This window comes from Copadichromis virginalis, linkage group LG17 (genome assembly GCF_057382275.1).
Source record: "Copadichromis virginalis isolate Kocher_CV1m ecotype Utaka linkage group LG17, C_Virginalis_male_GT1.1, whole genome shotgun sequence".
In the NCBI taxonomy this organism is placed as follows: domain Eukaryota; kingdom Metazoa; phylum Chordata; class Actinopteri; order Cichliformes; family Cichlidae; genus Copadichromis; species Copadichromis virginalis.
This window is the reverse complement of record NC_140634.1, coordinates 30743371-30768003: the sequence shown is the minus strand read 5'-3', so window position 1 is coordinate 30768003 and position 24633 is coordinate 30743371. Positions and strand designations below refer to the sequence as shown.

The 24633-nt window shown below is 39.3% G+C and overlaps 1 protein-coding gene across 9 annotated transcripts in view; it reads right to left on the bottom strand.

Annotated features, from left to right (window-relative positions):
- LOC146689688 (ninjurin-2-like) overlaps nt 1–19659 on the bottom strand; it is a 36787-nt gene extending 17128 nt beyond the window's left edge. For 7 of the 9 annotated variants that reach the window (XM_085437178.1, XM_085437176.1, XM_085437175.1 and 4 more), the window contains exon 1: nt 19378–19659. In XM_085437178.1, the coding sequence (XP_085293304.1) occupies nt 19378–19473 (96 nt within the window). In that variant the 5' untranslated portion in view covers nt 19474–19659. The remainder of the gene's footprint in view (nt 1–19377) is intronic. The other 2 variants (XM_085437173.1, XM_085437174.1) reach the window with 2 other exon arrangements.
- Between the last annotated feature and the right edge of the window lie 4974 nt (nt 19660–24633).

The following is a 24633-nucleotide window of genomic DNA, read 5'->3' as shown; positions in this document are numbered from 1 at the left end:
AGAGTTAACCTTTGTTATGAAAAAATGAGGTAACTCTGTTGGACTAGGACCAAGGAGATCTCCTATGGGCCCATAAAAATTACATAAGATTTATGTGAGGTTCACATAACCATATAGTGCAGCTTTCCACGTTACAGAAGAAAGAATTTGCACCGTAGCTCAGTTCAGACAAGCAGCAACTGCTTTACGCATAAATTAGAGGTAACATATGGCATCTCATTTATTCATTATTTTCCAAACAGCGGGAGGGATTTTTAAAAAAATCAGTCAGATTTTCTCCAAGTTAAGTCAAGCAAAGCAGATTTGAAAAAGCGAAGCCAATTCCAAATTTTTAGGCTCTGATCCAAGAAGAATCAACAACAGGGCGAAAGGAATCATCAATTCCAGACAAGTTTTCATTTTGTGTGTTACGATTTTGGTTTGACTGATGAAACGTGTCCCGTGCATACAGGAAAGGCAATAGAGGCTAAAAAGATAACATTAAAATAGCGTGCCACCAGGTTGTGTGTTTGAGGATTAACACACACGCACTCAAACACACATGATTTGCATGATGGTGACATTCATTTGTCTCCAGGCGGGTCCACACGCTGTGGAAACACATTTATGTCTTTAAATGCACGTAAACGCACATATACACTAAATCATACACATGTACCTCACACAATGCCGTGTTAAAAGAACCTTGGTAACAGTAACGTCCACCATGATTTGTTGAGTTGCAAAAGTATCCTACTCATTGTTAAGAGTTTGCTTGAAGTTGCTATTACAAGGAAGGCATGTTTGGAAAGTTGTCAGCCTGATGTCAGCGAGTCTTTGTGAGCACAGCAATGGCAGCAATAGCTGGAATTCCTTGTCCATCTCTGCAGTGTTTAACCTGTCATAAAAAGAGCTTTGCAGTTATATATATATGCACTCGCTTAACCAGGGAATCGCAAATACCATTTGTTTTTCTTGGTAGATTATACCATTTTAAATTGCTTTTTGAGTTGTCAACACCTTCAAAGAGGTTAGGGGTAAAGAGCAAGTTGGACAAAGACTCTTTATGGTGAAATTGTTTGCTCTTATGGGAGCAGGCTAAAGACCTTTGTTGGAGGAATGCTGTCTGTAAACATCGTGCCACGCCACTGCTGCAGCAGCAGCACATCAGTCATTTGAAAGGGAAATGCTCCATGAAACAATGTTCGTGTGACAGACTTAAACATTTCTCAGAAAACAAATATACCTCCATTTCCTTTAAACTTGAAATTTGCAAATAGTTCTCACACCAGTGCTACTGTAGGACATTCTGCAGTCATGACCAAGAGGTTATTTTAAGCTGCAAACATGCAAAATCTTCTCTTGCGTATGTGTGAAAGACTGAGCTGCAGCCATAAATTCTTAGGGACATGACTCTACCAATGCTCAGCACCTGCTCAATTATCTCTAGAAAGAATCTGAATTTAAAAACTAAACTGGAGGACATCTTGCAATCAGATCTGAATAGTACGCTATATTTAGCACCACAGCTGTTGGATTCAGATCTTCCTGGGGCCTTTCTGTATGGAGCTCTCCCTACACACTGTCTGATTTCCTCCCACAAATGAACCAGTCCAAGAGAATGGGGGTTGTTGTGCCTTGCTAGTGCTGTGTTGGGCACCCATCATGCAGTTAATGTTGATTTGTCTTCTCGACATCCATGTAGTGAATCTCCTTTTCCACCACATCCCACAGGTGCTCTATTATACTGAAACTGTGGAAACCACTTTGAGATGATTGGACATTGTGACATGGTGGGTTATCCTGCTGCACCAGAAGATACTGTGGGTGTGGATGGGTGCATGGATGGATGCAACAACACTCAGTTAAGCTGTGACCTTGAAACTATGCTCATTTGGTACTAAGGGGCTGAAAGTCTGGTGAGGTCTTCTGCTGCTGTAGACCATCTGCTTCAAGCTTTATCATTTTATGCATTCAGAGGTGCTCTTCTGTATTCCTTGATTATAATGAGTTATTTGAGTTACTGTTGCCTTCCTATGAGTTTCAAGCAGTCTGGCCATTATCCTATATTTTCTCTTTTTCGGACAGTTCTCAGTAAACCCTATAGATGTCTGTGTGAGAAAATCCCAGTAGACCACATTCAAAGTCACTTAAATTAGTTTCCTTCATTCATTCAAATGCTTTGTTTGAACTTCAGCAGGTTGACGTGACCATGTCTGCAGGCCTAAATACCTAAAGTGGCAAGTGGATGTATTTTTTTGTTTTGCGTATGGATCTTGTAATGTTGAAGTGCTATCATGTTTGTGGTGCATTCTGCTATAGTGGATGTGTTCAGATCTACATTTTATCATTTTAGACACACACACACACACACACACACACACACACACACACACACACACACACACACACACACACACACACAGAGTGAAGGAGGGAGAAATAGAAACTAAGAAAGTGAACACAATACTTAATACAGAATCACTTGGTCCTTCCAGCCCCCTTTTTTCCACCCATCTTCCAGTTCACCCTTCATTTTGAGCTACTACACATATGTGAAGTTTCTTGAGTCAGTTTTGCACAGCTGCAACAGTGTCAACAGTCCATCAGTGTCAGAGTATGTAAGGAAGACACTATGCACAATAAAAGACTAATTGCATCTCCTGTTGATATAGTAAAGGTCAATACTGGGGCATTTAAAGAGGCAGGTCACCCTTTTTTTACTCACCAATACCACTAAAGTTTTGAGTTTATAAAATAAATCTTAATAATTAAAGAGTAGTCCAAAATTGTCATTTCTACATTGTTGCTCCTTACAAAATACATAATTTAGATTTAGACTAAAAAAAAAGCAGTCCCAATTCCCAAAGGTAATGTGCAAGGTAGAAGTATGTACAGTAGATGTGTGGGGCATATGCACTTTTCATATATAAAAACTTTTCATATATAAAACTATTTGTAATGGCAGTTATAATGTTAACCATGGGTGTGCACTGACTATAATGGCAGTAGAATATACAATCCCCTCATTGAGATTTACGACCTTTCTTAATCTGAGAATGGAAGATCTAAAATGTGGCCCTGGTCTCGAAAGAAAAACTAGCATCTTGAAATTCCAACGACATGCATGCACAGAGAACAAAAACAGTGTTTCATCTAGCAGTGAAAACCTTCAATCACGTACTGCTCCTGATATTATACAACTATTGAGCAATGCAATATTTTCCTCCAAAATCCACACTGTGCTTGCATGTGTGCAGTTTGTGCTTGTGTGCTCTTGGCACATTGTAGGCACGAGTACAAAAACCATTAAACGATCAAAAACAGCACCAAACATCAGACTTATGAGTCATATAAGCCTTAGAGTGACTATATTGCGGTTACACAGTGCGTCCTAACTGTGGTTGTGGTTTTGAGCAATTATAATTCATTGACCCAAGCAGGTAATTTTCCACAATTTGATTTTGACTTAAAACCACACCAGACTGCTTGTATCCAAAACAAACATGGGGAGAGGACTGCGGGAAAGGCTCACTAATACATTTCTGCGTGATTGCGTACAATACTGTATATTGTTAATGTTGGCTCGGGGCCTAAGGTGTGATGTGAACAGGTGTAATAAAAAGAAAACTCCTAACGTGAATAGGTGACACTTGAAGACAATTTTTTTTCTCTTCACTTATTCTGAAGAGATGTTTTTTTCCGCAGATGTTTGGTCTTTAAATCCCCCTCAGGCCTGCAAGCTTTCATGCCATGTGTGACATCGCAGGACATTCCTCACCGCAACTTCCTGGATTTAATGACCCGGCCTTCATCGCTGTCCGCAACACACACTTCCTTCCTCTGTGCATGTGTGTATGTTGGTATTCCTACTTCCTGAGTTCCACGAATGCCGCTGTTATGCACTGAAACTGCATCCCATTACATGACACATTTAAAGAGACAGGCAGTCAGATAGAGACGGTGTTGAAAATTAAATATATGCATAAAAAACAAAACATAACTGAAACACAGGGAGTGCTTTCTGTTAATCTCACAGCATTTTGAAAATGTTACTTCTTGTCTGGTCATTTTAAAAGTCTTACTTGAGGTGAACCATGTGGCCGCGTGTGTTGACTGACGCACACATTACTGAGTTAACTGATAAACATGTTTTGGTAGAATTCAATTAACATCAGTGATAACGGTTTATCTTTTTCAGCTCTATTTACGATATCCAGTAAATATTTGCCTATCGTGCATTTTCAGTATTCCCAATTTAATAGAGCGCATGCTCAATCCTGAGCCCATGTGTGAGGGAATGGGCTTGAATATTACTCGCTGCAGCACCAGCACAGCATAGATACAGACCATTCTCTTAATGAGAAAAAAGAATATTTAGAAAGCACATTCAGCCTTCACTTTGCCATAAATATGTCTTGTTTTTACGGCAAGAACTGCACACATACCACGCCTCTCCCCATCACAAGTAGGTTTCTACAAACCAGAATGTCATTAACATTAAAGCTCATCTGGCTCACGATCCATCACATACTACAAGTTACTGTAATGTGTGATGTAACAAGAGAAAGTAATATGTTTTCTTGTCATTGGTTGGCTGTATTGCATAAACTAATGACAATTAAATTGTACCGAGAAGCCAAGGAGGCTCACGTACAGTCATACCCAGAACCATCAAATGTAAGTATTTGAGTTCCTTGCCGAAATGAGCTAAAAATGAGCCGTGTCTGAATGAAAAAAATGCCATCACTTTACGAGCTGGATAAACCCAGTAATATAACTTATTCTGTGTCTGAAAAGGATTTTATGGAGAGATTACTTACACTTTGTGGCACTATAATATTAAAACTGTGTAAAGGTCTTTCATTAGTCATAAAGGGACAGCATAACAGACAATAAATACCTTGTAAGAAACTATAAGCAGAGTTAAGTATTGGACATATGTCTAAATGAGCACTTTTTACACAATAATATCAATGTAGTCATGAAAGTACAGCAAGCTGTTGACTAGAGCAATCATAACTGTACCAGAATAACAGTGTGAAGTGTGAAGAGAGAGAAAATGGACTGACTAGACAGGAAGATCACCATGGACAAAACCAAAATACACCCAGTTTTTTCATTATACCATTTTAGAACATGCTATACTTAAGTTTAGTTATATTTTCAAACATCTCTCATCAGCAGATCCCTTCTTGGGTTAATCGCTAGTCCCACATCCTGTCCTAATTAATATGATTCTTTCTCTTAATTTTCATGTATTTACCTTTAACCCTGTTTTCACTCTGTGTACAACCAGCTGCTCTACTCTACTAATATTCATACACAAATGACTTGGGCTTAGACATTTTAAGTAATCAACAAGGGTCATTGTTCAACCTCTTTTGCTTTAACACCTTTTCAGTGCTAACATGCAAAAGTCCATACCTAGTCGTGCTATTGACGCATTAAGTGTTTTTCCTCTGTTTTCCAACCTGACTGGCAGTAAACACCACTGGGTTTCTTTTAAGTTAGCGAGTTAATTATAACCCTGTCAACATTTTACTCAAGATGTGACAAGTGGAAATCTACTGAAGCTGAACGTTATACAGTTGGTGCTTGCAACCTAATACCTGCTCAACCAGTCAAACATGACTTAACACGTGGCACGGTCACGGTCTCTTTGGTTCTGTGTATATACATAGCACTTGAACCTGCACTTGACTTTATTTTCTATCCGGATGTTTGATGAGCTAAAAACACAAGTTAGGCATGTGTGTAAGGAAAAGCAACAATGGCTAATTACTACGTGGAAGTATAAGATTATGATGAAAAACTTCCTTATTTGACATTGCCAAGATTCAACAGGCACAGTGTGTCTAAGTCATGCATTACGCGATGTAGGTAATATAAAAGAAAACTTGCAGGAGCAGTTACAAATGCCCCAGGACTGTGTGGATACATTGGTTTACTCTACAACAGCCATTTTACACACATTAAGTGAAAGAATGGATTTCCTGTTGCAGCTAAGTCATTAAGGTGCACTTCAGCGCAATAACTTTTGATACATCTGTGAAGGTTCTCAGTCATCCAGGTCATCGTAGTTTAAGGAGCTTGGAAAGAAAAGTGTCAGGACTTCTTTAAGTTGCTTGAACCTCTCATCCCAGAAGCTTCTTCAGTTCTAGGGTCAAATGGTGGAGAGTCCCAGATTTAATCCCCGTGGGAGTAACCCCCTGAGAGGCCAAATGGACCCACACATGAAATCACGATAGGGTGGGGCTAGGTTTCACAATGAGCTCACCTGAAACCTTGGCTGATTGTGACCTACACCCGTTTTCACACCTGGGCTCGTGTGATTAGATAGAGGATCATTAGGGGGTCCATGTTCTCTTGGGGGGACACTCCCACAGGGATTAAATCTGGGACTCTCCACCATTTGACCCTAGAACTGAAGAGGTTTTTCGGATGAGAGGTGAAACGTCTTCAAGCAACTTAAAGAAGTCAAGAAACTTTTGATACCAGTCCAGCCACAGTGGAGAACAACTTTTACAGAGTTTATGTGCAATCATTATCAGCCTGAAAGAAAGTCTAGCTATCTCATTACAAAAAGGGTTTGTATCACAGTTGCAATGTGGGAATGATCATCATACATTTAAGAACTCTCTGACTAAAGCTTTCTCAATAAGCACTTGTATAATTTCCCATAACCACAAGAATGTGATGTCCCACTGCCACTCCTGGAAATGAATATGTATAGACATCATTTTGCTCTTTCACTGCCAAACTTTTGACTTGACTTGACTTGCAAACAGACTTGAAGCATAATACACAAAGTGAAACAAAGTGACTAGTTTTCATTCAATTTTATAACGTCTTTGGCAAGCCAAGATATAAAGTGCTTTGCTCTTGGAAAGACTACAATACTGATAATGTTGAGTGTCCGCCCAGTCCTTATTACAATACTGGAGAGTTTTTCTTGAATTATAAATGGGATAGAGGGTTTCACTGATTGGCATTGCTGTAACACAACAAAAAGAACAGGACTCTGTTTTACCTATTAAATGTTTCATGCACAGTGAGACAACATACTTTCTATTGTCTCCTTCAGTTTGAATATCCCGGCCCCTAATCAAAAGTGAACAAAGAAATCTCACAGTTTTATTCCTTGGAATGTTTTATACATTTTTTTAAACTGTAGCCCTTTTTTTAAACTCTCTCTCTCTCTGTGTGTGTGTGTGTGTGTGTGTGTGTGTGTGTGTGTGTGTGTGTGTGTGTGTGTGTGTGTGTGTGTGTGTGAAGAGGATTTATGGCTGGGTTCAAGAAGTTATGGATGTTTGCTGTCAGTGAAGAGGTCAAAGTTTCAGTTGGTTTTGAAGGATATTCCTGAACAAGACACACACACACACACACACACATAAGTGACCAAACACCAATCTGGGAATTTATTTAGGTCCTCTAAGGATCATAAATGTGATATATATGTTTGTTCAGAGTAAACTTATGTGGAGAAAAAAAACAATAAATATCCCAGGAAATCTAATGTGTGTGGTTATGAGCATTTTTTTTTTTTAATAAAACAAATAGGAGCACAGCAATGTGCTTGTTAAAACAGTTTAGAGTGGAAGAAAATGCCTACATTGTATGCTTTAAAGGAGCATAAAATCAACATGTGTATAACTAATTTGTTAACAGTAAAACCTAAAGTCTGCAGCTTTAAAACATTTAAATGTGGAATATTTTTGGGAAAACTACATAACTGCTTAATAAAAAACAGTTTTCCTAGCGGTAAGAGAATATCATAACAGTTTGTGTGTAAACAAAAATGGGTTGCATTGACTCGTGGCTTTACACAGACAACAGTTATTAAGTGGGTGCCTTTGTTTCACACTTAGCATGATCTCATAGGGCTGAGCTCAACAATAGTCCCATGAGCACCACATACACCAAGGGGCATCAGTGACAGAGCCTGGATGAGGTAAGACTGACCCTTGCCTGCCGCCTGCACTTTCGTTCTTTCCCTGAATCACTGCTTTCCTGCCCCCAGTTTTTTTCTTTAAGCACAGATAATTATATGACCTCACAACAATGTACTGCATTACAAACTAAAACAAGAGTTGTTTAAACAGAGCTTGAAGTCGTCCTAATATCCTATCAAATCACCAAATTTGTGTACAATTGAAAAATCAACCAAACATAAACAAATCTAAACAAAAAAAATGAAGTCACCTCCTGTCCTCAGAACCATTTTCCCACTTGGACGAAATGTGAACTAGCTCAGCAGTCCCCGAACTTTTTTGTACCATGGACAAGTTTAATGTCAGACAATATTTTCACAGACCGGATTGCGGATAAATACAACAAAATAAAATGATATGACCAAGATAAAAACGGTGGTATTTTGTAAATATAATAATAAACGTGAATTCACTGTGTAGTTGTGTAACTTTATTTGCAGCGTCCTCCTGAAATACGACAACAGCATTGAGAGTAACATCCTCCTCTTTGCCCCTTAATGCTCTCTGGTCGCTATGGTAACGTGTAAATATTTCTTTCAAAATAAGACACACAACTACAACACGGGAAAAGACCCAGGGAAACCGAGTTAATGATAAAAACCCTGAAAACTATACATGTCACACCCGAGCCTCAACTCTCGCGGCCCGGTACCAAATGACTCATGGACCGGCACCAGTCCGTGGCCCGGGGGTTTGAGACCGCTGGACTAGCTAATCCAGGTAAATTGTTGACTATGTAACTATTCAAAGATGCAGAGCAACATAAGAACTTATTTGCTTTGATTCATTTAATAACCTTAACTCTACATGTATGCTGTTTTTGACCTCTATGCTTGGCAAAAGTAGCTCACCCTTTAGAAACTAACTACTACAGTATGTCCACCAATAAGTGGCAGCTCTGTCTGTCTGTCATTTGGTGCTGGGTACATAGCACTCTACAGTTGAGAAATAAATGAACAATATACTAGAGGTGGAGGTTTGTGTGTTGCCTATTAATGCATGACTGCTATTGTTTGCCTTGCTTTGCCCTGACAGTGTTCCACTGGGGCAAGCAAGATGAGCAGTGCTTGTCCATTGAAATCTAGACATGACTTAAAAATACAATGAAAGTGATCTCTCATCCTCATTCTTAATGAGTTTTCTGTTCCGCAAGCTTCTTTCGTTGCCTGTTTGTTACATCCTCTAGATTACAGCTACCTTGTGGCAACAATTGGCTCTGACCTCTGGAAGCAGAATTAACTTTGCTTGCCTTGGATTCCACTAAAATCTGTAGCACAGGTCGATTTTCATGTTTGTCTCCCATCAAACATTATTGTCCTGCTGTGTCCAGCTGAAGAAAACAGGCAAGTTGAATAGGTGCAGACTCAACCAGCATTTTCAGATTATCATGTATAAGAAATCACTTGGTTGACTGAGTGTAAGTTTATCCATCAATTTTGTTAATACAACATCTTTCTTTTTCATTGATATTTTTAATTGCCCTGTGTTGGTTAACAATTTTACACAGTGCTCAAGCCTTTTAACTCAGCTTCAACTATTTTTGTGAGTTTCTTAAAAGATGTTTTGTTTTTCTTAATGTATGGTTTACAATTGACTGACAAGATTCCCAATTCGGTCCCTGGAGGAGACACAAATTCCTTTGGCGTTAAATCAATTGTATGAACTGTGGTGTCCTCTTGTAAATAATAGAGCAGGCAAAATAAACTTTTGTACTATAGATTCAAAAGAATCTTTCGTATCTATACTGTGCAATTATAGAATTCCATGGGTTCATTGTTTCTGTCACGCTTTGAATATCCAAGATATTTATCAAGTCGCATTTCCAAGGACGCTGCAAAATTAGCTAATTCTAACAAAGAAAAACAAACAAGCCCAAAAAAAAATGCCAGTTTCATATTTGAAGACGTGGTAGTGCCAATGCTAGGTGAGTAATGAGAAAACGAATACAATAAAGTTGCAGGATTTATAATCTGAAAGGTGGGTTAGAAGACAACTAAACCCTAATATAGCTGAAGAGGAGGAGGTGAAGTACAGAGTTATTAAACGTCTGATCTATCCTCGATTGAAATGTTTATTAAGAGTCACTTTAGAGTTGTATTTTTCCATTGTTTTGATTCAAATAAGTGCAGACAAAGAACCCTATCTCACTGGGACTCTTAACTCTGCACACACCTCTGACAGTAGCACGTATGAACACAAACAAACTGGCAGCCATACAAGCTTGACCAGAAACATTCAGGGCTGGGTGTTTTTCCCACACAAACTTTGTCCAGTCCAGTGACCTACTACTCATGCTGGAGGAAAGGAAAACACAGATAAAGAGAGGTCTGTATTTACCTCTACTTCAACCCCCAATTAACATAAACACACACATGCTCATGCAGACACATGCGCCGCCCTGGCCAGCAGCCCGGCACACAGCCATGCATTTCATCAACAAAGATGAAATCAGATTCTCTATGTGTGTTTGCATGGCCCGAATTACTTTTTCTTTTTCTCTACATGCCAAGCTGCATCGCCCTTCAGTCCTACTTCTTGCTTTCTCATGTGTTTTCTATCACTTCCCTCTCTTAAAGAAATAGCTCAGCCTTTTGGGGAAATATGTTTATTCGCAATCTTCTGCGAGAATTAGATGAAAGGTTCTGGTTCACTGTGCATCAATAAACACAAAGGCTTTGTTCATCACAATCCCTACCACATGCAGCCTCTTAAGTATTGCATATGTTGTTTTTATGCCTATTTTTACGTTAATGCTTTTTCACAGATCTGTGCATATGTGGGTATCTCTATATTTATGTGGCAACAATTTGAGCACAGCACACATCGTGCAGGCTGCAGGCAGCTCAAATATAGTTGAATATAGTTGTAAATGCTGCAGAGAAGCAATACATAATTCCTCGAAAATGTTTTTATGAGAAGGGTGTGTACACAGAGCCTGTGAGAAGACTGGCGTACGGATTTATAAGCCTGGTGTTCATCTCTGATTTATGTTCATCTCTGTGTGTGCATGCATGACTTAAGTGTTGTGAGTTACTGTCCCTGCAGGGAACCCTCGGCATTGGGGGGGGGGGGGGGGGTTTCCTGCTTTTTCTTGGCAACTATGACTGGAACAAGTGGATGAAGAACAAAAGTCTGTCACGAAACTCTTGGCCTTAAAGCTCCTATTAATGATTTATTTCTCATGTAAAAATCTGCTCAAATTTTTAAAGATGCTTGTTGGTTACTTTGACAAACAATGTCTTCATGAAATATGTCAAAACAGACGAGTCCTAATATACAAAGACTTTAAATCCCACTGAAGTGGAAGTAAAACGGTGGACTTGTGTGTGTCATGAGAACACTTGTGCCGTACATCTGCCTTTTTTCAGTGTGACACTATAATTGTGGGTTTAGGGAATAGAACAAAACAGGAGACAGACCAACTGGTCCTTGTGTGATAATTTAATTGTTTATATGCAGTAGGATCTAAAGTTTCATCTGGTATCACTCATCTTGCCCTTTTTTTTGTACACATACTCTCTTTAACGCTTTTGAGAGAACCTTTTCTCACACACACACACAAACGAACTCATGCACACATGCACGCTCGCACACAAAAATTGGGCATGGCTCCTTTTAGAACTGTTTTAGATTCAAACTGAGTTATCTGTCATTTCCCCTGCAAAATGAAAAGAAAACACAGTATCCCCCCTGGACAGAGAAGAGAGGAAGAACAAGAATAGAGAGAAATGAAAGGAGGAATAGGGTAACAAGGAAAAATGGAAGAAAAAGATGAGGGAAAGACAGAAAAGGATGGTGGTAAATCACACAGACAAGGACAAGTATGATGTATTTTCTAATTCAAATAATATTTTCAGTGGTAGACGATCAAAGCAGATATGCAGATAATGGGCCCATATCCTGCTTTCAGGTTGTTTCTCTTTCTTATAGTGTTTTATATAGCAAAGTCACAAAGGCTAATGTCAACGCCAAAGGTATTACTCTCACGAACAAAAAACACGGCTGCTGAATCGTTTGCAATGCCATTTTATAAACAGCTTATTTGCATCACTTTTTCCTGCATATGAGAAATTGGTGAGACACAAGATGGTTTGGCTTCCAAAGTAGAAGTACTAGGACTGTAATAAAAAGTGGTTAAAATTTACTCAAGTTTAAAATATACTTTTTGTATTTTAAGTGTCTTAATAACAGTCTTTGTCTTAACTAAAGTAAATCGGGTTGGCTTGCTGTGTAAACTAAAGCATTGGTCTATGAGAGCTGCAAATCATTGCATTCTTTTTTCTTTATATTTTCACAATGTCTCAACTTATTGGAATCGGGGCTTATACAATACGAGTGATTACATGTTTAGTTACCCCTGAAGGCTACCAACTATGTAAGACATTTGCATAATACAGCTGCTTCACTGTTTTGTGTCCAGGCCATGCTGCTAATCTAGTCTCAGCCAAATGTGACAAGAGCAAACACCAGCATTTTCTAGTACACCTGGTATCTGAGGAAATGAAGACCAATTAGATTAATTTATTTTATGATTTTCCGACACTAGTTTGAAACCCATAACCAAGGATTCAGTGTGTACTATTATTACTGTTAAACTACAGTGAAATATAAAATTGGTCTGTTGCATTTCTTCATATCTTCTATCAAGGTCAATCCATCCATCCATCCATCCATCCATCCATCCATCCATCTTCTTAACCACTTCTCCAATTCTGGTCCATGCAGGAGGGGGAGCGGCTGGAGTCTTTCCCAGCTGTCATATTTTAAGAAGAGGGATAACCCTGGACACGTCAACAACAATTCACATCCACATTCACACCTGCAGCTAATTTAGAATAACCAGTTAACAAGAATGCCTTTGGACTGTGGGAAGCAGGAGTACCCAGAGAGAACCCACACAAGCACTGGGAGAACATACAAACTCCACACAGAAGAACATAACATACAAATGCAATCTAGATCTGCATCAGAATTTAATTAGTTCTCTCTTTGTCCAAGTTCCATTACTGCCAAATTTAATAAAAATTTGGCTTAATAGTTGTTGCACAATCGTGCTGACAGATAGACAAACAGCACCGGAAGCTCTGCTTAGCCGCACGTTTTTTCCTTGACCTTGGAGAAGGAATATATCCTTGTAACAGAAGCAATTTTGGAAATGGTCCTGCATGAAAACACTGAATAAACCATTGGCTTCTACAGGAGTCTCTTTTTGAACTGGGTTTGATCTTGTTCTGGGAAAGTAAATAAACAATGAGTTATTTTTCCCTGTTATTGTGGGATATCATTTGACTGCTTTAGCAGCTGAACAAATGTCCTCACATGGTTGACTCAATGACTGCAAGGAGCCCAGGTCCTGTGGCTATCATCACCCCTCAAATCATCACACCATGCTGACAGGTGGTAAGAGTTGTTTCTGCTGATATGCTGTGTTTGTAATGCTGTGCATTATGGCCAAGAATACTGTAACTGAGGTCTTGTGATTTGCTCAGATGCAGCTTTGCAAAGTCCTGTCTTTTTAAGAGAGGAGAGGCATTCCCCTGGTAACCCTTTAAAACAAGCCATACTTGTTCAGTTTTTTCTACTTGTTTGGTCATGAACTTTAACAATTATCATGCTAAGTAAGATCTGTAAAATCTGAGATCTTATTTTAAAAATGTTCTGAGCATTGCATAGTCTGACACCCAAACCAGCAAACTACCAAAACGGCCATGTTTGAACCCAGACATTAGAATTTTTCACCTCTAGTTCCCTTATTTTAAAGAGAGTTTTTAAATTGGGTTTTTGGTTAGATGTCTGTGATTAACAAACGCTTTCACGTTCACATTTAATTCTACAGTTTTATAACTAAATTTAGATTTTTTTATGTCTCCCAGAAAAGGTCTCTGATAATAAGTAGCAAGAGATAAGAGAGGCCTGGATATTCAAGGTTATGACGACAAAAACAATGATTGCGTGTCATCTCTGAAACTGGTGGTATAGTTCATTTATAGACTAACCTTCATCTATGACAATGCCATTTAAACTTCAAAAAATGTGGTTTATAAAAATTATCTTGCTAAAAAAATTTCCTAATCTGTTATCTTCTATCTGTTACCTACCCTATTGCAACTGACAAATCGTTGCTGATGCACCATGTAATAAGCTTTTTAAAAACAAGTCGCTTTGGACAAAGTTGTCACATATTCTGTGCTGTACCATGTAATTACAAGCTACTCACACTCTATTGTACATATCTGGTAAATTACACAACTCTTTCTACTTGCACACATATACAATGGAAAAGAATGTGACCCACAGTTTGGTTACACATATTACACAACACGAGTCATTAAACAACAACAGTCATTCCATTTCAGTTAAAGATGAGGCTCGGCCGGGCGTCAGATGATGGTTCCTAGAATTACAGAGACATGCATGCACTCTCATACTTCACACCTACACTCAGAATGTAACATTTGCCATGTAGGGGCCAAGAGGTGGTTACACGCACAATCACAGACATGCACACAGACTTGTGTTTCCATAACTTTAGAGGCCATTATACTGATTTACATTTCTAATCAACTGTGTACTCGTAGTATTTAACCTAGCTTTAACCCAACTATGATGGGTTCTTGCTTTTTGAGCCCATAAGGAAGACACTTGTGCAAATAAATGTAGATCTCCCCAATAAGTTATTGCTGTGATTTGGCACTATATAAATAAAATTGAACTGATGTGATGCATAGCTCAAGAAACAAGAAAGACAAAGCATAAACATGCATCAAAAACAAAGTTTTGTGATATAGTCCTTGTTATATAGACACTACAGTAATGTACACTCTGCATATTTTGTTTTGAAGAAGCCAGACTTTCCTGGAATTTTTAATGTGGTCTTGAGCAATAGCTCTCATCTTTTTTATATATATATTTGCTGCTTTTCCACGCGTTTTCAGTCCAGTTCTTGGACCTGATCATTGTCAGATGAATGATTTTGTGTTTACTAAACCAGTGTAACAGACAACCTAATGAAGCAACTTATCTAACAAAGAACTTTATCTTCAGGAACTTTGTTAATAGCCTGTCACAATTTTTTTTCTTTAGTTGAATCTAAAAATCTCAAGATAACACAGTCTGACAGGTGTAAAACAGTATTTATGAGTCAACAAGGAGTTTTCCCAAAGAGTTATTGTCTAGGACTTAAGCAAACTAGTCAAGTGGAGGACAAAAGAAGAGGTGACAGGCCTAAAAAAAAAATCTACAGCAGATGAACCGTATCTGAAAGTCATGTCCTTAAGAAATAGGGGGGGAAAATCCAGCAAAGACCTGACACAGGACTTGAGACATGCATCTGACCCTTCAGATGATTCATCTACTGTTCACCACAGCCTCAGAAAAGGTCTCAGTAGAAGGGTGGTTGCCAAGAGGCCATTCTTAAGGAAAAAAAACAGGGAGAAAAAGCTGAGGTATGCCAAGTTACAAAACCTGGACTGAATGCAGAAGAATATGGTCAGAATTCGATTCACCACGCAATATCATGGAAAGTATCTGAAAGTGTCTGATTGGCAGGATGTTCCTTTTTCAGCATGATAATGACCCCAAGCACACTGCCAGGGCAGTAAAGTCGCACCTGGACAGAATAACACACAAGGGAATCCTATCAGCCATGTGAATAATGTTGAGCCTGGACCTCGACATTGTGTAAGCAGTGTCAGATCATCTCGGCAGAGAATGGAACAAAAGGAAGCCAACGTCCAAAAAAGACCTTTGAAAGATGTTCAAGAAGTCTGGAGAATCACTTCTGAAGACTACTTCAAGAAATCAAAGGAGGCTTGCCTAGAAGAGGCAAGGCTGAGTTGAAGAATAAAGGTGATCATACCAAATATTGACTTTCAAGCTAGTTGTAAAACCTGTTTTTGCCTTAGATAATGTATTTTATGTACGTTTGCACGTTTTAATAAACTGTCGCACCTACTAGGGTGACTCAAGAATTTTTCATAGTACTATATAAGACACATGCAGACCTCCCTTATTATATTTAATCTTTGGTAAACTAATATGTATATTACTACTATTTTCTGTGATTGGCGTGCAAGACTTGCTCTGAAGTGACCTTTCTTTCCTGACATCTACCAAAGTCAGTTGATGGCCAGCTCAGGCTTGCTCACATGATTTTACACTTCTCTGAAATAATTCTTATGCCTGTGTTTCAATTTTCACTTTTTGCATTATGTCCTCACACTAAGATATTGATGCCATTTCTATGTCTGTAAAAACACTATGAAAGCTGAATGTCACCACTGAATAAGCTAGAAATCCTTGAAAAAGCATGGAAGGTTTAATCTATAAGTGTAAAATTTAGCAATGTTGGTAACCAAGGAGATCCATGGTGTTGGAAGAACAGCAACATTTTAAGTGTTTACACCAAATTCTAGTCTTTAATGTCTGCTTTAAGGTTATTTTCACTTTATTGATTTCTCCAAGTAATCTTAAGAGCTTGTTCACAATCAAACACTAAAAATAAGAGGGTTTTTTCTAATCACTAAACATACTGTGACCATCCTCCTCGAACAGTGTGGTCATTCTCTTTCTTTGAAACATGAGTGCCAAGCTTGGAGAGGCCGTGTGATTCCTCCTAATTCTGTATTGGCGCTCCACACCCTCTTGCTGTGCTCTATACATAGAGAGTGACTTAGAGGTGTAAAGCTTTCACACCATGGAAATAGATTCATCATGACAGGCTCACAGAGACACTGAATGAAAGCCTCATAGATCTAATTTCAGAAAATAATATGCTTCTCTTTGGGGAAGCTCTCACTCTGAAGCTATGCTACTGCAATATATCAGGATATTGTGACGATGTCATGAACTCAAAGACCAAGAAATCCTTCTGGGTAATAATTCTGTATCAACAGTCCTGTTTTATTCCACAGTAGCATATATGAATCTAAATCTCAACCAAAAAGATCCCAGCAATTCCTCAGCTCTACTACCTTATTGTGGATAACATTATGGAGGCCTGGAGCCTATTCTAGGAGCAGGGATAGGTCAGTAGGTAGAGTAGTTTCTCCATGATTGGAAGGTCGGGGGTTCGAATCCACTGAACGGCTACCCTGAGCAAGGTACCGTCCCTACTCACTGCTCCCCGGGCGCTTGCTTAGTGGCTGCCCACTGCTTCACTGAGTGAATGGGTCAAATGCAGAGAAAAACAAGTAATTTCCCCACGGGGATCAATAAAGTATACATTATTATTATTCTAGATGACACTGAGCAGGAGGTGAGGTAAAGCCTGGACAGGTGACTACATGGATGACCACCTACTGCCTATATCAAGCTCAATTTATAGCTATTTTTTTAATCACATGACAAAGATATTCTGAGTGTGTCTTGAGACAAATTCAGATGATGGTCAGATGTTTGCTCCGTAAACACTAAAAGCACTGTGTGTATATCTGACAACCCTTATTTGCCAACATTTTTCATTATTCAATTTAATGATGCAATTTTTTGCTCTTGTCGCTGCTGATGACTGCAACTCGCTGAGCCTGGTTTCGCTGGTTATTTTCCCCTGTTAAAAGAGAGCTTTTCTTTCCCACAGTCACAAAGTGCTTGCACAGAAAATTTAATCTGATTGTTGGGGTATTTACTAGAATACTGTAAAGTATAAAGTACCTTGATGCAAGTGTTTTGATTTTAAACTGGCTGTTGGCACAACACAACAAATACATATGACATGAATAAAGGCATTAGCATTAGTCATATACACACAGACCACAAGTTTGAGCTGGCATAACATACGGGATGCATATTGTGCTGAAAGAGTGAGTTCTTAAACACACGCTTCCTTAAACACGCATTCATGTGCACGCATGCTTTGGTAAACTTGTTTCTGCTTTACTGAAGATCCCACATTTCCCTCCTTGTGTCTGTCATCATATAATTATGCCACTATGGTTCAAATGAATAGTTCCGGGGAGGACTTGACATCTGCAGATATACATTAAAGTGATGTTATTATCACTGGAGTCACTATAGTGGCAGAACGTGGCCAAATGGTACTGTACAGGTTCTCAGCTTATCCAAACAAGTCTTTTTCTTCTCTCTCTTCAAGCCTTCCTGTCTTATTAGTTGCTGCTAATATATTCACATTCATTCATATTCATAACCCGTGCTACAGATATGCTGAATACCATTTCAATAAACTGTAACATTGTTCTCTGTTTAACTGTTATCAGATTACGACTTATCAAAACAGAACTGGTGAAAAGTCAAAGAGTGTGTTATGAATCTCAGTTTTATGAATAAACAGTACAAGCATTCATGCTACATTTGGATGTGGTTAGCAGGCAGATAACCTATGAGATAGAATAAAGTTGTCGCTAATGTGATAACAGTAGGGGGTCACCGAAAAGGACATTTACTGTCTGCGTTGAAAAAGCATGCATTTCCAAAAATGTATGTACAAAAAGAAGCAAACAGCACTTTATTTAAGATCCAGAATTCTGCTTATCTCATTGAGAATTTTACACACATCATTTACATACCAAAATGATGTATATACAATAAATTTATATGTAATATGGACATTTACATATGCTGATGAACTAAGCGAATACCCTGTCTTCCACATCTATCACTGTCTCACACACACTCACGCACACAAACACACACAGCTTGTCTTAAGTAATCCCACTTTGTTCACTGGAGACTGTGTAGCTAAAAATACTGTGCCAGTAACTGATAGCTCTGCTGGTTGATGTGGAGGAACCCTGTTACCTCTATTACAGACCAGCAGAAGACACCAGGAACAGTTATGTAAATATCTATAACTTCTGTGAAATTGAGGCAGATGATTATTTGAAAAAAGAAGCTTCAATCTTTTTGAATAAAATCCAAAATATTTGTGAATAAACTAAATGTAGCTTAAATTCGTGTGTAAAGTATGGGAATATCAAAAAATAAATGCAACCTCTAAAAACTCCAATTATACTACGACCCCTTTTCTATCTCTATATTCGTGCATACCTGTTTCTTTGACCCACAGCTACTTTAAAAGGTATTATTAACCTTTGCACCCAGGCCCTAATTGATATTTGATGGATGCTGTAGTTGTGTCTTAGTCTTGGGATCGAGTACAGGCACTTAACCTAACCAAGAGAACCACAGGGCAGCCTTTTGATCCTCAGCTCTCACACAGGCAGAACATACCACAGCTTTGTGGTAAAGCCAAGATAGAAGCAATGATTCAGAGTAACAAACTCTCAGGACTAAGAAAAAAGTCAGATTAAAGAGTGAGGGAAATAGGAACTAAGGAAGAGGGTGAAATAAAAGGAAGGCAGATAGGAAGGCAATGCTTTTGCTTAATAAAATAAGCAATTCATCTATAGTTATTTATAAGTTTTTCTGCCTTTTTAAGTATACTAACCTGAAGGGGCCCGCTGGCTGGCATGGTGGATCTCAGCGATGTCAGGTCGATGTCTCGGCCCTGCTCTCCTCTCTCGGTCTTTCCCATTCCCTGCATAATGAGGCCCGTTGAGGAGCAAGCAACTAAACACAGTACACCCTTGAATGCTACTCTCACAGCAGTGAAAATACTAATGCAAGAGCGGCAGTGGTCGTTGTGAAGGGAAATCACCCTGGACGCCAGGCACAAGGCAAGCCCAGGGTGGACAACAGAGGGACAAACAAACAGCTTATTCAGCCTACCCTGGTCTCTCTCCCTGTGCCTGACTCTCGCTTTGCACTCTTTCAGTTTCCCACTGTCTTTTTTTTTTTTGCCAGTATTCTCTCCTTTAATCTATTAAAAAATTCTAAAAGGCTCGAAAACAAATACATATTTTGTGTGTCTATTTGTGCCTGTTTGCACAACAAACGCATTGCTGTATTTCTGTCAAATTAACTGAGGTCAGGTGTGCTCCCAGTAAAGCACTGAGGCTTCATTGTTGGGAGTTTGCAGCTTTTTAAATTCAAGGAGCCCAGGCTCTGTGAAACTATGCTCCATACTACACTCAACAAAAATATAAACGCAACACCTTTGTTGCTGCTCCCATTCCCCATGGGATGGACGTAGAGACCTAAAATTCATTCCAGATACACAATATAACCATCCCTCCCAAACAGTGGTCACAAATCAGTCCAAATGTGTGGTAGTGGGCACATCTGCTATATTGAGATAATCCATCCCACCTCACAGGTGTGCCACATCAGGATGCTGATCTGACATCATGAGTAGTGCACAGGTGTACCTCAGACTGCCCACAACAAAAGGCCACCCTGGAATGTGCAGTTTTTTGCGCTATTGGGGGTCTGGGGACCCAGAACCGGTCAGTATCTGGTGTGACCACCATTTGCCTCATGCAGTGCAACACATCGTCGCATGGAGTCTATCAGATTGTCAATTGTGGCCTGTGGAATGTTGGTCCACTCCACTTCAATGGCTGTGCGAGGTTGTTGGATATTCGTGGGAACTGGTACACGCTGTCGTATACGCCGGTCAAGCACATCCCGAACATGCTCAATGGGTGACATGTCCGGTGAGTATGCTGGCCATGCAAGAACTGGGACATTCTCAGCTGCCATCTGCCCTGAACAATGTGAACCATGATTCATCCGTGAAGCGCACACCTCTCCAACGTGCCAGACGCCATCGAATGTGAGCATTTGCCCACACAAGTCTGTTACGGCGACGAGCTGGAGTCAGGTCAAGACCCCGATGAGGACGACGGGCATGCAGTTGAGTGTCCCTGAGACGGTTTCTGACAGTTTGTGCAGAAATTGTTTGGTTGTGCAAACCAATTGTTCCAGCAGCTGTCTGGGTGGCTGGTCTCAGACAATCTTGGAGGTGAACCTGCTGGATGTGGAGGTCCTGGGCTGGTGTGGTTACACGAGGTCTGCGGTTGTGAGGCCGGTTGGATGTGCTGCCATATTCTCTGGAACGCCTGTGGAGACGGCTTATGGTTGAGAAATGAACATTCAATGCACGGGCGACAGATCTGGTTGACATTTCTGCTGTCAGCATGCCAATTGCACGCTTCCTCATTGCTTGTTGCATCTGTGGCATTTTGCTGTGAGATAAAACTGCACATTCCAGGGTGGCCTTTTATTGTGGGCAGTCTGAGGTACACCTGTGCACTACTCATGATGTCAGATCAGCATCCTGATGTGGCACACCTGTGAGGTGGGATGGATTATCTCAATATAGCAGATGTGCCCACTACCACACATTTGGACTGATTTGTGACCACTGTTTGGGAGGGATGGTTATATTGTGTATCTGGAATGAATTTTAGGTCTCTACGTCCATCCCATGGGGAATGGGAGCAGTAACAAAGGTGTTGCGTTTATATTTTTGTTGAGTGTATATTATGTGGACACAGGCCATATAATTTCAACATGCAGCTATCTCAAAAACTGGACACGTTATACCAAAACTATCTGCTTGGCTGCAGACTACTATTGATGAGTGAAATGCTTTGCTACTCTCAAGGTTAACTTTGTAACATTTTTCATACCACTTAAGAAATATTAGGCTTTCCACAACTGTTTTGGTTGCCTCTAACAGCCTGTGTATTGATTTCCATTCAGCCTATTTTACCACATAACATCAGAGTCCCTTTACATAATTCACCTCCTCTCCCCACCTACAACACTTAAAGTAAGAAACATAAACAACGACTTATAATGACTTGACAAAATGATAAAGTGAGTCTACTAATTAGTGACGTCAGTAAAGAAATACAACAAAAATTACATTACAAACTCCACATAGTTAATAATTATGTGACATGAGGTAATACCTTGCTGGTGACAATGTTAGCAAAAAATAAGCTAAGTTTAGCCAGCTAGCTGCTATGTTAGCTAACAGGTGATTGACTGTAGTTGACTTAAAATCGCATTTTTATTCATTTAAATGAATACAAATGAGTCATTTATTGACATTGACAGTGATTTTTTTTTGTTGGTTAACTGTGAAGCTTTAAAAGCAGCTTTATGTTACAACAAATGACAAGTCTAATGACAACCCTAAAAAGATTATCACCCAAAGGTGCAACTTACGTCTTAGCTCTCTGTTAATCATTCTCCAGCCTGACACTTTTTATTGGTTAGAATTTGTTTTGGGGTTGTTGTTTTTTACAGGCAGCTACAATTTTTATGATCATTTAAATATTAAAGACTTTTGTGTAAATTTAGGTGTGACTCCATCCAATAGCCCAGACATATTAAAATATTGTTGCCAGATAAATATCCAACAAATAAACAGGCCAGCTTTCTAATCTGTGCTAAAACTAGATCCATCTATATAGTACCTAAAACATACTGTAAATAAAAGAATCATCCAAAATGTGACAGTCCCAGCCCATTTTAAACTCTAGTCAAGAAAAACTTACACTGAAAAATTCTGACTTTAAATTTAGCCCAGCTGGCTTACAGATTACTCTCGATATGTTACCCATTAGTATCTGTTCAGATCCAAAGATACACTAGCTGGCGACCATTTAGGACTAGAACAACAAAACTTTTATAATGTAAAAAAACAGGTTTATTATAGTACATAATTTAATGGCCTCTGTTAGAGCTTGACTGAGAAATACAGGAACTGAAAAAGGCACCAAAAATAACCCTCCATAAACAAATACAGCAACGGCACAAACTTATGATCTGTTGTTATTTTACTTCTCTTTCTTTCTCACTCATACGTATTTAACTCAACAAAGCAAGTGTTTTCTTCTCTCTTTTTTTAAAGACATTAACATTCAAGGTCAAAAATAACTAAATAAACTGCTCTAAACACAAATCCTCAAAAATCTCAGAAGGGAAGAGTTTCATTGTGTGAAGTGAGAGAACATAGCACACAGCAAATTCAGAAACAATGTAGCAATACAAAAAAACTGAGATATTTTACTGTTTCATGGAAAATTTTCAATCATTTTGAACAACAGATCTAAAAAAAAGGTTGAGACCAGACAATAAAAGGTTGGTAAGTAAGTGCTACTAAAAAGAAAGAGCTGTAGGAACCTTTTGAACTATCCATCCATTCGCTTCCGCTTGTCCTTTTCAGGGTCGCGGGGGGCGCTGGAGCCTATCCCAGCTGTCATAGGGCGAGAGGCGGGGTACACCCTGGACAGGTCGCCAGTCTGTCGCAGGGCCAACACACAGGGACAGACAACCATTCGCACTCACATTCATTTGCACATTCACACCTAGTGACAATTTGGATTATCCAATTAACCTATCCCCACAAGCTGCATGTCTTTGGACGGTGGGAGGAAGCCGGAGTACCCGGAGAGAACCCACGCAAACACGGGGAGAACATGCAAACTCCACACAGAAAGACCCCGGCCTGATGTTGGAATTGAACTCAGGACCTTCTTGCTGTGCGGCAACAGTGCTAACCACCGTGCCACCGTGCTGCCTACCTTTTGAACTAATTAGATTAATTGGTTACAGGTTATTAACATGATTGGATATAAAAACGCATCCAGGTTTCTCAGAAGTAAAGATAGAAGTTAGTTCACAAGACTGCAAAAACCTTTCTGTAATTTGTGGAACAAGATGAACATTTTTAAGTGTAAAATAATGAAAAGAGTTTGAACACAGCATCTACAGTACCTAATATCATCAAAATAATGTGGCCAAATCTCTGTGCTCAAAGGCAAAAATATATATTGCATAGCCGTGATCTTCAGTCCTCAGGTAGCACTACATCGAAAACAGGGATGATTCTTTGATCAAAATCACAGCACTTTGAGTAATCACTGTATGTCAACACAGTTTATCGCGCCATCTACAAAGCACTATCATGCACAGAGGAGGCCGCATGAACATCATCCAGAAATGTCTGTGGGCCAAAGCTCAATAAAATCAACTGAGGCAAATTCAAGACTAAAGATGAGAGAGACCCGCCTTCAGTTCAAAACCATATGGAATTAGCATCTTGCACTGGAAAGGCAAAATGAGTGCTGAAAGGCAGATACAGGTTTTAGAGCAACATACACTCCCATCCAGGCTCTCCTTTTTAGGGAAAACCTTGCATATTTCAGCAAGATAATGCTAATGTAACTGCATCTGTTACAGCAGCATGGCTTCATAGGAGAAAGTGACTGTCTGCAGTCCTGACCTTTCACCAACTGCAAACATTTGGCACATCATGAAACGAAAAATAGCCTGACGTTGTAAACAAAGATGTCCTTTAGGAGCAGTCGCCACACTAACATGCTTGAAACTGAAACTAACACCAGAGATAAATCAGATGACATTTAATTAAAATAAAAGGACAATACAACCACTGAATGGTTGTGTCAGCATTAAAGATAAGCAGCTTACTAGAATTATTATGCAATATATCTTTGCTACAGAGCTTTTCCTCTCAAATTTTAGATATGTGTCAGTGCGGTTAAAAGCAGAAATATCTTCCCTTTCACTTCTTTTTTAGTTTGCTGCTTTCAGCTTCCAGGAACTGTACTAATCTCAGCTGACACTGTCCGAGGAATTATTTTTGCTTCTGTGGTTTTCCAGAATTAAACATCTGTCGTCTTTAAGGGATTTGGAGATGAATAGTAATTATTTAACAGCCTGAAATGGGCTACTTGACTTATGTGAAGTTTGTTGGCCCATTTAAGTAATAGATTCCAAGTTAATCCGTAAATGAGAGGTTAAAAGCCAACTGTTGTGCCCACAAGTT